General features: G+C 56.1%; 1 protein-coding gene across 1 annotated transcript in view; it reads right to left on the bottom strand.

Annotated features, from left to right (window-relative positions):
* Window positions 1-14,479, bottom strand: part of TRPM8 (transient receptor potential cation channel subfamily M member 8) — an 80,764-nt gene extending 66,285 nt beyond the window's left edge. Inside the window, exons 1-5 of the mRNA XM_056121719.1 lie at window positions 14,363-14,479; window positions 10,649-10,722; window positions 3,782-3,938; window positions 3,072-3,249; window positions 1,782-1,954 (exon numbers count right to left, since the gene is read on the bottom strand). Coding sequence (XP_055977694.1) covers window positions 1,782-1,954; window positions 3,072-3,249; window positions 3,782-3,938; window positions 10,649-10,722; window positions 14,363-14,479 — 699 coding nt within the window. The remainder of the gene's footprint in view (window positions 1-1,781; window positions 1,955-3,071; window positions 3,250-3,781; window positions 3,939-10,648; window positions 10,723-14,362) is intronic.
* Between the last annotated feature and the right edge of the window lie 941 nt (window positions 14,480-15,420).

Raw genomic sequence — 15,420 nt, 5'->3', positions numbered from 1 at the left:
GAATGACCCAGAGCTGGGCGGTGCAATTAGGAAGATCTGTCCACACAGACCTTCTCCGTCCCCAAAGCCCGCCTCCCCTCACTCCCCCAGGCTGTTCTGGAGCGGGTCAGGAAATGTCTCCCCACCTCCAACACCCTAGACAAGCCACAGAAGTGGTAAATGGCACAGGAGGAACGCCATCTTTACAAGATGAAATAAACCAGGAGAATTCTCCTAATCAATCCTTCACATGCACCAACTACATGCTAGGGTAGTTAGGCAAAGCCTGTCTGGGGGAGGGGTGGATTAAACTGGGGTGTCTGAACACCTGGCAGGCCAGAGTTTCTGAGAACACCTGGTTTTCGAGGAAGCTCAGGAGTCACCCAAAAAGCTATTTAGAGCAATTCTAACATGACACAGAATCCTGGGATGGCCTTACATTCAGCCACCAAGAACATGTGGATTCCTCTCTAAATGTGCTCACAGGGAGGAACGGGCAGAAAAACCCAGGTATGCGGGACCCGTGACTGAGATCTCCAAGCGCACTTGGGTCGGGACTGGGCCTCCTCCCCCCATCTCCCCAGTTTTCCAGTAGCTTGGCAATCACATCCACAAACTGCCCCCAGCGCCATGTAATCTCATCAACGGCCAAGACCCAGAGACTCTAAACCAAAGCTCCCAGAAGAGAGCGATACAGAATTTCCTGGAGTGACCTCCTACACTCTAGCCCATTTACGTACCAAAAGTAGCACACATCTGTTTGGTTTTAACATGCTTGCTTGTATTCTCTTATATTTGGGCTTAAACGGCTCCAGAATGAAACCCAACAACCTTCACACACTTTCCTCTTACTGTGGTGGGAAGGTGCTCAGTGGTGGGATTGGTGTTTGAATATTATCTGTATGAACTATTGTGAACTACTTTTATGATAACAAAATATATTTAATAAATAAATAGATGTGCTCACAGGGAATTGGGGGGAGAGGGGGATGTTCTCACAACCCTTTTGGGTTTTGTGTCAACCATACCACACTATGCTCAGGACTCACTCCTGGCCCTCTGTCTTGGGACCACTTCTGGTGGTGCTCAGCGGAACATATGCAGTGCCGGGGTCCCTGAATGCCTAGTAAGTGCCTGACCCGCAGCTGCCTCCCGGTCCTCTCACGCCAAGTAAAGCAACCAAGGACAAAGCATTGGTTTCCATGCCTTGAGCTCATCCAGCAGACAGGGTTTGTGGCCTCAGGCCTTCACATGAAACCATCATAGATAACATAGGATATAAAACCTGGATCTAACACAGCATTGCCGGGAACAATAGCGTGTGTGTGTGTGCATGCATGCGTGCCCGTGCGCGTGTGCACACACATATATGAATTTTTATTTTGCTTGATATTTTGTGTGATATTTTACTGTGATATTTTGTTTGATTTCTGTTTTGGGCATTATTATTTACAATACTCTCCACAATGGGGTTTCGTGAAGATGAGGGCCCAACACCACGCCCTCCACCAGAGCGCCCTCTCCCTCAACCCACCGCCTCCCACCCCGCCAAAGTGAGCCCAGCTCTGCAGAGCGTTCTCAAGTTCGATTACCCCGGTTGATGGTTCACTGCTCTTCTTTTGAGCCCATACAGGAGAGAGACCATTCCAAACGGGAACAAATGCTAATGCCCAGAACACCTCCATCCAGAAACTCCTCCCAGGGTCCTTGGGCTTCAATCCCCGGGGTCCTGGGGGTATCCCTCACTGGGCCGGCAGCGTCTCAGAGGCCTGTGCTCAAGCACGCATGAGGTCCAGCGGTACCTGGTCGTCAGAGCTCCGGATGAGGCTCTCCCTGTTGGAGACCATGCCCCAGGCCGCGATGCCGATGGCCACGATGTTCTCCTCGGAGCTCCGGCTGATGGTGTTGTCACGCACCACCTCCCCGATGTTCTTCATCAGGCCGTAGTGGGTCCCGCCTGTGAGGATCCATGCGCCTGGGGGCCCGGGGGAAGAGCAGGCAGGAAGCTATGGTCACGGATCCCAAAGAAGCCCCCTGGGCCCCAGCACGACCCGGTGCTAGGGGAAGGACAGAGGGAGGGTCTCGGGCGGCAAACCCCATGGGCCCCTCGATGGCCCTCATCAGGGTCTCAGCCGGGATCTGGGAGCCACTTCAGGAATGGGTTTGGTGGGATGTAATAAACACTGCTCTAGGCCCTCAGGGAAGCTGGGCAGGGTCTCTCAGGTCACAGGACCCACCCCAGCCTCTGCTCCGTGGATGGCAGTGACTTTCCGGCTAGCCCCGAGCCTGCAGTGTGGGGGCCACTGTGACACCCAGTGTGGGAGTCTCTTTGGTCCTGCAGTGTGGGGGTCTCTGTGGTCACACACTGGTTTCTGTAGTCACCCTGTGAGGTTTCTGTGTCATACTCTGTGGCGTCGCTGTGGTCACTCTCTGTGGGGTCTCTGTGGTCACTCTCTGTGGGAGTCTCTGTGGTCACACTCTGTGGGGTCTCTGTGGTCACACTCTGTGGGGTCTCTGCGGTCACACTCTGGGGGGTCTCTGTGGTCACACTCTGTGGGGTCTCTGTGGTCACACTCTGTGGGGTCTCTGCGGTCACACTCTGGGGGGTCTCTGTGGTCACACTCTGTGGGGTCTCTGTGGTCACACTCTGTGGGGTCTCTGCGGTCACACTCTGGGGGGTCTCTGTGATCACTCTCTGTAGTCAGACTCTGTGGGAGTCTCTGTGGTCACTCTCTGTGGGGGTCTCTGTGGTCACACTCTGTGGGTTCTCTGTGGTCACACTCTGTGGGGTCTCTGCGGTCACACTCTGTGGGGTCTCTGCGGTCACTCTCTGTGGGGGTCTCTGGGTCACTCTCTGTGGGGGTCTCTGTGGTCACTCTCTGTGAGGTCTCTGTGGTCACACTCTGTGGGGTCTCTGCGGTCACACTCTGGGGGGGTCTCTGTGATCACTCTCTGCGGTCACTCTCTGTGGGGGTTCTCCGTGGTCACTCTCTTCTGCTCTCGGGGGCTTCAGCGCTGCCCTACCCGGTGCAAGCGTCCTGGGGGCTGCTTCCCCATCTCTCTCTGACCCGAGACCCCCCGCGGCCCCCCACCTTTGGACTGGGCGATGTAGATGAGGCGGCTGAAGATCTTGCGCATGCGCGGTTTCAGCGAGAAGTTCTTGGCGCCGCCGGTCACGGAGATGACCAGGTTGGGCGTCTTCAGGTGCCAGTGTTGGGTCAGCAGCTCGTACAGCGTCTCGGCGTCCGTGTCGCAGGACAGGCGGATGTACTGCGGGCAGGGGCCGAGTCAGACCGGCTGGGCTGCGGGGGCCCTGGGCCGGGACCCCTGCAGTGGCTGAGCCCACAGACAAGGGGTGGGAGCCCCCCATCCAGCGCAGGCCTGGGACCCTTGGGATGGAGAGGCTGGAGCTGGCTCGGCCAGCCTAGGGAGGGTCCAGCCTCTGGGGCGCAGGACGCAGGAGAAAGAAGGGGCTTGAGGACCACAGGGCAAGGCCACCTGATTTGGGGGCTTCGTGTTCTCAGGGCCCCCTTAGACTATGCACAACCATCACAGAGCAATAATGGGGTGGCATGAGGGAAAGGGGCCCTATGTCCTGTGTCCACCCTCCAGGTGACAGGAGCCACCAGCAGCCACGCCATGCCTGTGACACGGTGACTCTCTCTTGGCACCCTATTTGGGCGGGCTGCACCCCACCCCGGATGCCCCCTCCCACCTGCATACACGCGTCCTGGGACCTTCCCTGGGACTCCAAACCAGTCTGGCATGTGGGCGCCCCAGGGAGACCAAGCCCGGCACTCACCTTCCCTTTCTTTCCCAGGCTCTCAAACTGGATGTCCCCGAAGGCGTCGGTGGGGAACTCCTTGGTGTGCTTCTTGTAGTTCCACTTCTCGCTGAGGTTGACCTGGGTGCCCTCGATGTGCTGGCTCTGTGCGTAGCCACATTTGCACACGTTTTCCCTGAGTGCGGGGCGGGAAAGGAAGAGAGTTCGTTAAAGTGAGTTGACTCTTGCTCTGGGAACAAACCTCACACTCTGGTGAAAGAAGCACGGGGGTGAGTTCTCCAGCGAGTCTCACTCAGAGACTACTTGCAGCAGCATCTCGACTGCTGGTTTAAAAACCTTCTTGGCAACTTTGGTACATCTACACAATGGAATACTATGCAGCTGTTAGAAAAGATGAAGTCACGAAATTCGCATGCAAGTGGATTAACATGGAGAGTATCATGCTGAGTGAAATGAGGCAGAGAGGGGAATAGACATAGAATGACGGCACTCACTTGTAGAAAATAAAGTAACATAATGGAAGACTTAACACCCAAGGATCGTAGAGATAAGGGTCATGAGGATCCCTCTATGGCTTGGGAGCTGGCCTCACATGCTGGGGGAGAAGGCAGCTGGAATACAGACGGGACCACCAAGTAAAGAATGCGTGGAGGGCTCTCCCGGGATAGGAGATATGTGCTGAAAGTAGACTATGATGGCCACTTAGTACCTGTATTGCAAACCATAGCACCCAACAGGAGAGAGAGAGTAAAAGGGAATGTGCCTGCCACAGAGGCAGGGGGTGGAGAGGGTGGTGGGTGGGATACTGAGAACATTGGTGGTGGAGAATGGGCACTGGTGGAGGGATGAGTACTCGATCACTGTATGACTGAAACGTAATCACAAAAGTATGTAAGTCTGTAAGTGTATCTTACGGTGATTCGTTAAAAAATAAATAAATTTAAATTTAAATAAACAAATCACTGTATCACTCTCATCCCATTGTTCAGTGAGTTACTCCAGCATCTCCATTCATCCCAGGCCTGAGATTTTAGCAGCCTCTCCTGACTCGTCTTTCCCAAACGCCGCCATATTGGAGGCTCTTTCAGGGTCAGGGGAATGAGACCCGTTATTGTTATTGTTTTTGGCATATTGAATATGCCACGGGAGCTTGCCAGCCTCTGCTGAAATAAATAAATAAATAAATAAATAAATAAATAAATAAAACCCTTCTGGGTGTTTCCACCTATGTCTTCCCACCACCACCAAAGCGGTCCAGTGTGAAAGGCTGGAGGCCCTGCCTAGGGGGGTCTCTCTCGTGGGGACTGAGCCCTCAGCATCTGGAGGCGAGTTCACAGCTTCCTGCAGGGATCTGACCCACAGGACTGCAGGGCCGACCTCCGGGCCAACTGGCCTGGCCCACAGTGCTGCCCGGGCAGGCGCTGAGCTGTCCTCCCGGGGGCCCTGGCTGGAAAGAGGGGCTCCCTGGGCAGGGCCCAGAGTGATTTGGACGTCAGGGACACAGCCTTGCTGTGCTGCATTTGGGGGGAAGAGGGGTCTAGGACAAGCTGCTTGGCAGGACATGTAGTGCAATAAACAACTGGTTCTGTCCCACCAGAAGTGTCTGGGGAGGGCCCGGGGGCAGCTCAGGGGGAGAGCACATGATGGCCATAGGGATGGCAGGCCGGGTTCAAGTCTGGCCATCCTCACCGCCATCCTCAAAGCATAGCAGGAGAACCAGGGGGAAGGGACAGGGCTCAGGGCACAGGCCCAGGATTGATCCCAGGCACCGCACAGTCCCCAGAGCACCCCCAGAGACCAGAGCACCCTAGGGTGACCCCATTAGTCCCCGGCACTGCCAGGCCCCAGAGGCGCCTCATTCTTGGGCCCTGGCACTGGACTGCCGGCCCCGTTGGCTAAGCTCTGCCAGGAGGACCCCCGAGGGCCCCAAGCACTGCTTGAGAGTCCCCAGCCCACGCCTAGATGAAAGGAGGGTGTGACAGAGCCACGCTGAGCCGAGTATGCTTTGCCCGACGCACACGACTTGGAACTGCAGAGAGTAGCCACCCAGCAGGAGGCCTCTCCCACCACCTCTGTCCAGTGTGCTGGCCAGGGCATTGGGAGAGCCACTAGGAGACCCAGACGGAGCTTCCCAGCAGCCAGCACCAAGCCGGACCCTCCCCGCCTCCCCTGCAGGGCGCCAGACCCTGCAGAGTCACTGAGGACCTGGCCAAATGCTCCCTGGATCCCAGCACTGTCCCCCAGCTTGCTGGCAGACTCACAGGCCCCCAGGCCCCATGAGGTTCGCCAGAGACCACGGTGGTGCCAGGCGGGCGCCTCAGGGAGTAGCAAGGGGCTAAGGCCACAGCAGAGAAGCAGACAAGAGGAGCCCCAGACCTGTGTGCCCAGGCTCAACTGCATCCCAGAGGAGGGGACCAAGGCCCCTAGTAAGGAGCCGGCAGAGAACCCCCCCCCCCCGCCAAGAGCCAGGAGAGACCCCCCCAGCCATGAACCAGCAGAGACCTCCAGCCAGGAGCCAGGCAAGACCACCCCAGCCAGGAGCCCGGCGAGACCACCCCAGCCAGGAGCCAGGTGAGACCACCACAGCCAGTAGCCAGGCAAGACCACCCCAGTCAGGAGCCAGCAGAGACCTCCAGCCAGGAGCCAGGTGAGACCACCCCATCCAGGAGCTGGCAGAGACCACCCCCCAGTCAGGAGCCGGCAGAGACCCCAGCCAGGAGCCAGATGAGATCATACCCCAGTCAGGAGAGACCACCCCAGCCAGGAGCCAGCAGAGATCCAAGCCAGGAGCCAGACAAGACCACCCCAGCCAGGAGCCAGGCGAGACCATCCCAGCTAGGAGTTAGGCGAGACCACCTCCAAGCCAGAAGCCAGGTGAGACCACCTCAGCCAGGAGCCAGCAGAGAACTCCAGCCAGGAGCCAGGTGAGACCACCCCATCCAGGAGCTGGCAGAGACCACCCCCCCAGACAGGAGCCGGCAGAGACCCCAGCCAGGAGCCAGGTGAGACCATACTCCAGCCAGGAGAGACCACCCCAGCCAGGAGCCAGCAGAGACCCGCAGCCAGGAGCCAGGCATGACCAGGCGCCCTGCAGCCATCCTTGTCCCCCGCTGCTGCAGCGCCCTGCCCATCCCTCCTGGGGGCTGCCCCCCAGTCTCTTGGCTTCCTCAGTCCATGGACAAGAGCCAGAAGGGAGCCCCAAGCTGGGCTGCGTGCCCGGGGGAGAGTGGCAAGTCAGGGCCCAGAGGTCACAGGGAGCAGCGGGAAATGCATCTCGGGCGCTGGACAGCTGGAGGAGCAGGGGACAACGGGACGAGTCACCAGTAGCAGCCACGGGCCCTCACGTCCCAGGACAGGCCCAGTGTACCCCGCTGCCCACATCCACATGGGATCAGAGCTCATCTCGGCAACCCAGGTCCCACAATACGTGGTCACCAGCCTATTCACAAAGGTGCCCCCGTGGTAAATCTAGGACCGTGTCCGACACAGAACTTTGATCCTGCTGACCCCTGAGCGATGTGTGCCGTCCACAGCCTGGCCGGCCATGCGTGGTCACCCCAGAGAAAAGTGTCCTGAACAGGCCAGACCCAAGAAGGTGGACCCGGAAGTGCTCTGCCAGTGTTCGCTCCCAGGTAAGCTCCGTCCTCCCGTGTTCTGGCTTCTGCACTTATCAGGGTGCTTGTGAGCCCCCAGGCTGACCCTGTATCCCCACAACCCTGCGGGGGGCGGTGCCCAGAGGCACGAGGCCGCCTCCCTGCAGTAACTTCTCTGACAGGTGCCCGATGTCAGATGGATCCCAGACCCTGGGGCTGGGCCGGCACGTTCATTTCCCAGAAAGATGACAACATTCTTCATGCACATCTGAGGCTGTCTAAAAATACCCCAGGGGCAGAAGCTTTCTGCAAAGTTCCAGCCCTCTCCAGAGCCAGAATGCAATTCCATCATGGCCAAAGCTCCACTCCCTGGCGGTGCCGGGCTCTGCCAGTGGCAAGACCTGGAGTGGGAAGCCCAGGTGAGGACGAAGTCCACTGCACAACACCTTCTTCTAAGGAGGAACAAGTGTGGCCCCAGAGGAACCTGCCAGCCACTGGCTCTCCTGGGGTGATACCTCTGTTAAAGCATCAGTGTGAGACCCCAACAATGCCCTGGCCACCTCACGACTCACACAAGCCCAGTCACAGCACAGAGTCTTGTGGACTGTCCACAGGAGCCAGAGGCAGAAGGGAACGCAGGACGGACAGCAAAATTCCTTTCAGGGACATCCAGAGGGAGGATAAAAAAAAATTGTCCCTGTGCCCTCATAGGGTTGGCTCGGCATGTGGAGACAAGCAACATGGCATGATTTATCTACCAGGAAAGAGGAGCCGTAACTGCGAATGAGAGCACTCGGTCCCGTGTCCCAGCTGCGTCCTCACCATTCGAGGGCTCTGCAGGGTCCAGGCGGCACCCCTGGTTCCCGACAGAGCACCCCAGCCCTTCGGAGGCTGAGCGAGCTGGGGTGCCTTGGAACAGAACGTCTGGACACGAGCCACAGTCAAAATATATTTCAAAACATTTGGTGTTTTCTAGAGGTATAAAATGTCAGTAGAGCTGGGTGCAAGTATCACACCTCAGCTGGGAACTGATTCCTTGGGTATCACTCGGTTTGCGGGGGAAAGAAAGAAAAGAGAAAAACATGAGAATTGAGTACGATGTCTGCAGCCCTCCCCCCTCCCCACGCCCCTGAGCTGGGTGCTCCCCTGGGCCTCAAGCTCGACCCGCCAGGTGCCATCAGAACTCTCCCTGTCCCTCGATTGTCCCCATCCCACTAGCCATGGAGTCTGCGAGTCACCAGCTCAGGGAGGGGCTGGGAAAGAAGCACCTTTCCCCGGGCTCACTCTAACTGAAAGTCAACTCCCTCTCTTTCTCTCTCTCTCTCTCTCTCTCTCTCTCTCTCTCTCTCTCTCTCTCTCCTCTCTCTCTCTCTCTTGCATCTCACTAGCCTTGACCAACAAAATAACTGCATGCCACCTTGATGTTCTTTGCCCCCAAAGTCCCAGTTGGTTTCCAAAAGGCAAGAGGAGGCCAGGATGATGTCCAGGTAGGCGGTCAGGAGTGGAGGTGCCCAGGGAGGGAAGGAGTGACCGAGGGGAGAGACCCAGGGGGCAGGGGATCTTGAGGGCCAAATGTTCTTTCCCAGAGAAGGGTGACACCCCCCTCCCAACTACACTGCCAGTATGGCAGCCATAGGCCACGGGGGGAGGAGGGGAGATTTACGTTTAATAACGTTCAAATGTCCTAACAATTTCTTGATCATGTTGGCCGGGTTTCAGAGACCGCAGGGCCGTGCGGGGCTGGGGTTGCCATCTTAGATGCTCCAGCAAAGTGATCCATTGCGTGGAGCTGTTCCCACACAGAGGATGATCATGTGATAAGACGGTGAAGGGGGCAGCCTCAGTTTCCCCTTGCCGGTCATAGAGGAAGCCACAGATTTATCTTGCCAAGTGTTTCATCTCTCTCCCATCCACCTAACACACCCTTCATCCCCCAAGGTCCTGTCTGAATATCCCAGGAGTTCCTCGGGGCCATAAAACTCTGCCCTGGAGCTTGGGCTCATGGGAAGCCCGCAGTGCCTGAGGCAGATGTCTAGAAAGGCAAACCAGTGAGTTCCTTGCATCCTCTGGACCGTTTGTCAATTGAGAAGAAATTCAATTGAGCAGAGAGCCTTTAAAAGAGGTTGCACAAACAGAGTGATAGCACAACGGGTTGGGCGTTTGCCTTGCATGCGGCCGACCTAGGTTCAATTCCTCCGTCCCTTTCAGAGAGACTGGCAAGCTACCGAGAGTATCCCACCCGCCCGGCAGAGCCTGGCAAGCTACCCCTGGCATATTCGATATGCCAAAAACAGGAACAAGTCTCACAATGAAGATGTTACTGGTGCCCACTTGAGCAAATTGATGAACAACGGGAAGACAGTGCTACATATTAAGTTCCTCTCACTTGGGAGGCTCCTTTTCTTTTCTCTTCTACTTTCCAATAGAATTCTCTACTTTCCAACTCTGAGTCTGAACATCTTTATTATTCAATATCTTCATTCTTTTTTTTTTTCATTGCTTTCTGTACTCCAGTACATTTTTTTCTTCTTAAATTTTTATTAGTGAAACACCATGAGGTACAGTTGTAGACTTACAAATTTTTGTGCTTGGGTTTCAGTTATAAAATGATCGAATACCCATCCCTGCACCAGCGCCCATTCTCCACCACCACTGATCCCAGTATCCCTCCCCTCATCCCCCATCCCACCCTACCTCTGTGGCAGGGCATTCCCTCTTGTTCTCTCTCTCCTTCTGAGTGCTGTGGTTTGCAAAAGAGACACTGAGTAGCAATCATGTTCGGTCTATAGTCTACTCTCATCACACATCTCCCATCCTGAGAGGTACCTCCCAACACCCTTTATTTGGTGCTCCCTTCTCTATATGAGCTGCCTTTTCCCCTAGCATGTGAAATACCAGGAGGATTACTCAATATCTTCATTCCTGACACAGAACGCCACCACTGCTTTCTCCTCACCTGCATCAACGGGACAGCCCAGAGACAAACAAGGGAGGAGCAAGGCCCAGAGTATCGGGACCGCTCTGAGCAACACCGGCCATGGCCACACATGGCAATGGGCCCTGGACTCAGGGGACAGTCTCAGCGCTGTCACCGTCTGTTGCTCCAGCTTAGAAGGGAAACCGGCTAACCTCGCTCTAACTACTTACACATTCCCCTGCTCATACCCCACCTCTGAGAACAGCGAGCTGGCGAAGATCTTGTGAGCCTTTGTGGACTGTTCATCCCTGTGGCTAAGAACTGATTTTCTTAACAGGGAACCGTAAAAGGGGAAGAAGCAGAAAAGTCACTTACGTGGCCTTGGAATCTTTGGTGAAGAAGACACATTCTCGTTTCTTAAAGTTTGCTTGAATGAAATTCACCAAGTCCTTGGGAGAAAGAGCATCAAAAAACACCTTACCGGGGCAGGAGCGATAGTACAGCGTGCAGTTTGCCATGCACACGGCCGACCCGGGTTCGATTCCCAGCATCCCATAGGGTCCCCCGAGCACCGCCAGGGGTAATTCCTGAGCAAAGAGCCAGAAATAACCCCTCTGCATCGCGTTCTCATAGCGCCCCGCATCCTCTGTGCGTTCGGGGCACATGCCCTTTTGTGATTTTAAAGAGTCTTCCATTTCAAGTTCTAAAACTAGATGCAATCATGTTCTCAAAGTCCCTTGGAGCTATCTTGCAATAAATGTCATCACACACATATAAATCATGTTCTCTCTCGAAGGCTCCAGGAGGATGGAAGCATTTGTCAGTAGCTTCGCATCAATAATGTATTCGCGCAGATTCTCACTGCTCCTGTGTTTGCTTTTCAAAAGAAGATATATTCCAAAGACTCCCTCCAGGGCAGTATCACTCCTCCCAGGGGCAATGTGGTAAGGCATATCTGGGACCCAATTCTGACAGGCAGCCGCAAGCCTTTATAAGCCAAAAGCTTCCCTTGAAGTTGGCAGAGGCAAACCACTTTTAAATAGCTGGAGAACACTTTGAAGATACCTAGACTCCTCAAAGTGGGAGAAGAGTTTCTGCAAGACCCATGAATCATCACAGGACTGATAAACAGAATCTGTGAAGAAGTTGCTAATCCCGGGCGAGAGCTATAGTGTGGCAGGCAGGGTGTTCGCCTTGCTGGGGGTCACTCCGGTTCAGCATCCTTGATTTTGGGCTCCGGCCCCCAAGCACTGCCAGGAGTAACTCCTGAGTTCAGAGCTGGGAGTAACACCTGAGCATTGCCGGGTGTGGCCCCCAAAACCAAAACCAAACAAACAAATAAAGCAGCACAAATCCCTAAGAATTTGGCCAGGGATGGGGCTGAGGGAGGCAGCGTTTGCCCTCTGGCATCACAAAACACAGAACCAGAAGCAAAGCAGAAAGACTGAGATCAGTCTAGCAGAAAAGGGGACGTGACGTGAGCGGGCCTGGGGTGGATAACAACAGGAAAGTCATGGGCAAACGTGTGGGTCAGATGCCCCGTGCTACAGAGACCCAGAGCGCTCCAGTGCCAGAGAGCACTTGTCTTTACGTCTAGCAAGCCTGGGGGGTGATCCCTGCACTCTGCGGGATCCCCTGAGTACCACCAAGAGGGACCCCCAAGCGCAGAGCCAGGAGTCGGCCCTCAGCACAGCTGGGTGTGGCCCAAGACAAAAAAAAATATTAAAACTCTCTTTCAAGAGAGGGACAGACATAGAAAGATTGCATTCATCTGGGGAACATAAAGTAACAAAATAGGAGACTAACACCCAAGAATAGCCGAGATTAGTACCAGGAGGTTTACTCCATGGCTTGGAGGCCAGCCACACATGCTAGGGGAAAAGGCAGCTCAGATAGAGAAGGGAGCACCAAATAAAGGGTGTTGGGAGGATCCTCCCAGGATGGGAGAAGCATGCTGAAAGTAGACTATAGACCAAACATGATTGCCACTCAATGCCTCTCTTGCAGACCACAGGACCCAAAAGGAGAGAGAGAGAACAAAAGGGAATGCCCTGCCACAGAGGCAGGGTGGGATGGGGGGATGGGGGTGGGAGGGATACTGGGATCCGTGGTGGTGAAAAATGGGCACTGGTGGATGGGTGTTTGATCATTGTATAATTGAAACCCAAGCACAAAAATTTGTAAGTCTACAACTGTACCTCATGGTGTTTCACTAAATAAAAATTTTTAAAAAATAACTCTCTTTCGAAAAGTCATCAACACCAATTGTAGATGATGGGCCAGGCCCAGGGCAGGTGAACAAACTGGCATAGTGACAGCAGACTGGGCACCACTGTTACCAAAACACAGCCCTGGGAGCAGGCAGTGTGGGTCCCTGGACAGCCTGGCAATAGGGAATCAGCCTAGGGGGCTGTCCTGTAGGGCAGAGGAAGTGGCGGAGGCCATGTAGACACACAACTTCTTCTGCAGCGTGACCTTCCAGCAGAAGGCAGTGCCCAGCCAGCCCTGCCTCCCCTGGCCCACCCTAGACCCTTCGAGGGCTGCTATACCCCTGTCTGGTCCCGGAGCCCAAAAGAAACGGGAGTCTGGGCCAGAGACATGGGATAGATGGGAGGGCACGGGCCCCACACACTCCTGGCCCAGTTCCATCCCTGGTGCTCCATGGGGTCCCCAGAGCTCAGGTTTGTTCTCCAGGCCCCCCCAGGGTCCCCCAAGCCCCAGTAGGAGCGATCCCTGAGCGCAGAACCAGGTCAGCCCCAAGAACAGCTGGGTGTGGCCCCAATACCCCCTCAACACTAAGGCTCTGGCAAGAATCAACCAGGCAGAGAAAAAGGACGAAGACTCAAGAACATTCTCTAGGATAGAAGAGAGCTCACCCATGGTAGCACTGCACTGTAGCCCTGTCCTTCCGTTGCTCATCGATTTGATCGAGCAGACACCAGTAACGTCTCCATTGTGAGACTCGCTGTTACTGTTTGGCATATCGAATACGCAACGGGGAGCTTGCCAGGCTCTGCTATGTGGGCAGGAAACTCTTGGTAGCTTGCCGGGCTCTCCGAGAGGGACAGAGGAATCGAACCCAGGTTGGCCACGTGCAAGGCAAATGCCCTGCCCCGCTGTGCTATCGCTCCAGTCCGTGGTAGATAAACAAAATGCATAAACAAATAGAGCAATAATAATAATAACAGCAATAATAATAATAATGCTTAGGCTGTGGACAAAACAGCAGTTCCTGGGGCATAAGGGGGTCGCTGTCAGCAGAGGGAGGAGAGCTGTGGTGGGCCGCCATCCTGCTGACTGCACAGATTCTGCCTCATCCTGTCAGGGCCTGACATGCCTTCAGTAGAATCATGTTAGAGGAACCATTGCTGACAGGACAGGAAGCCAGAGACGCCACACATGGAGAGACAGCGCAGCGGCTTGTCCCCCCCTCACACAGCTGTGCCATCCCTGACAGAAGGACACGAGACCCCCGTGGGGATGAACCCGCTTCTCTATATTCACATCTTTATTTTCCTGGTTTGGGATTGGGGGAGCTCACTCTGCAGTGCTCAGGGATGACTCCTGACTCTGTGCTCAGGGATGACTCCTGGCGGGGCCGGGGATTGAACCTGCATCTCTGCGTGTTGACAAGCATCCTCCCCACCCTCCCCAAGCTGTACTGGGCAGAAGGGAAATGCTCTGTGTTACTGTATCACCAAACCCGACTTTGTAGCGGTGTATCTCACAGTGATTTAATAAAAACTGTAGCACTGTCCTCCCATTGTTCATCGATTTGCTCAAGCGGGCCCAGTAATGTCTCCATTGTGAGATTTGTTGTTACTGTGTTTGGCATATCCAGTACACCACGGGGAGCTTGCCAGACTCTGCTGTGTGGGCAGGATACTCGGTAGCTTGCCGGGCTCTCCAAGAGAGACGGAGGAATAGAACCTGGGTTGGCCGGGCCGGCTGTGTGCAAGGCAAACGCCCTACCGCTGTGATATCGCTCCAAACAATCAAAATAAATAGATAATTTTCAAAGAAACTGCTGTGTTGGGTGGGGGGAGGGGGGAGTTTCCGCAGGCGGGTGTTGGCCCTGGTGACACTCACGCTCTCGCTGTAGGACACGTCGGTGCTCCTGGAGGTGCTGGAGTAGAGGGTGCGGGTGCTGTCCATGGTCCCATTCCGGCGGCTGCGCATGCTCAGCCGGGCGCCCTCGAAGGACATGGTGTCCTGCGGAGAGGAGGGAGGTGACCATGGTGGGTGGCTTGAGCACAGCCCAGCACCCCACCTGCCCGGTCCTGGTGCCCTCTGCAGCGTCCCCACCGCCGACGGGGTGTTTGGTCCTCCCTGCCCTCACCTCCTCCCATCCCCATCCCTGGACATCCTCGGGGACCTCTGTCTCTGTCCTCAGGCCTGGGGTCGGCCCTGCAGGTGGCCTCAAGGCCCCCAGGATGCCCTCTGGGGACAGCTCAGTGCAGCCCACCCTGCGGTTCACGGCGCCCGCCTCTGTGTTGGCCAGATTGGAGAGTCACAACCTGTCAGGGGCAGAGTGGTCAGGCTAGACAGCATGGGGAGTCCGCCCAGGAGGAGAGACGCCCTTCTGGGCCCTGGCTGGTGGCCTGAAGGGCACCCAAGACCCAGGCAGAGCTGCAGGGGAACGCTCGCAGGCCTGAAGCCGGCCACTCACGCTCGCAGAAGCCCCCGGCCAAGGGGCTGCCTCAGCTGCCCTCTGGCCTGCCCAGACGTCCTCCTGCCCCTTTGGCAGGGAATCCCCTCTCCCTCGCCCCAAGAGCGACTCTGTACCCCGAGAGTGGAAACGGGAGAGAAGCTTCTAGAACCAGCCTTGTCCTTCCTCCCTGGCCTCCTCCAGTGCCTGCACCCCTCCCGCCACCTTACGGGTCCCCTCCCCTGCTCCGCTCCACCTCTCCACGACCTGCTGGCTTCCCAGCCAGCCGATGCCCACCCCTCTGCCTCCAGAGCCTGCTCCCCACACCCTTCCCTTCTGGTCTGGAACCTTCTCGCCCAAACCCTCGACACCAGCCTCTCTCCTGCCGAGCCCCCAGGTGCAGCTTAGACACGCTTCAGCAGGCCAGGGCAGGGGACCCACGGCCCTCTGCCCAGCGCACCCCACTGCCTGCCACGCTACTGCCACCAGGTCGCTTAAT

Source organism: Sorex fumeus, unplaced genomic scaffold, assembly GCF_029834395.1.
Source record: "Sorex fumeus unplaced genomic scaffold, SorFum_2.1 ptg000005l, whole genome shotgun sequence".
Taxonomy (NCBI): Eukaryota; Metazoa; Chordata; class Mammalia; order Eulipotyphla; family Soricidae; genus Sorex; species Sorex fumeus.
This window is presented reverse-complemented; position numbering and strand designations above follow the sequence as displayed.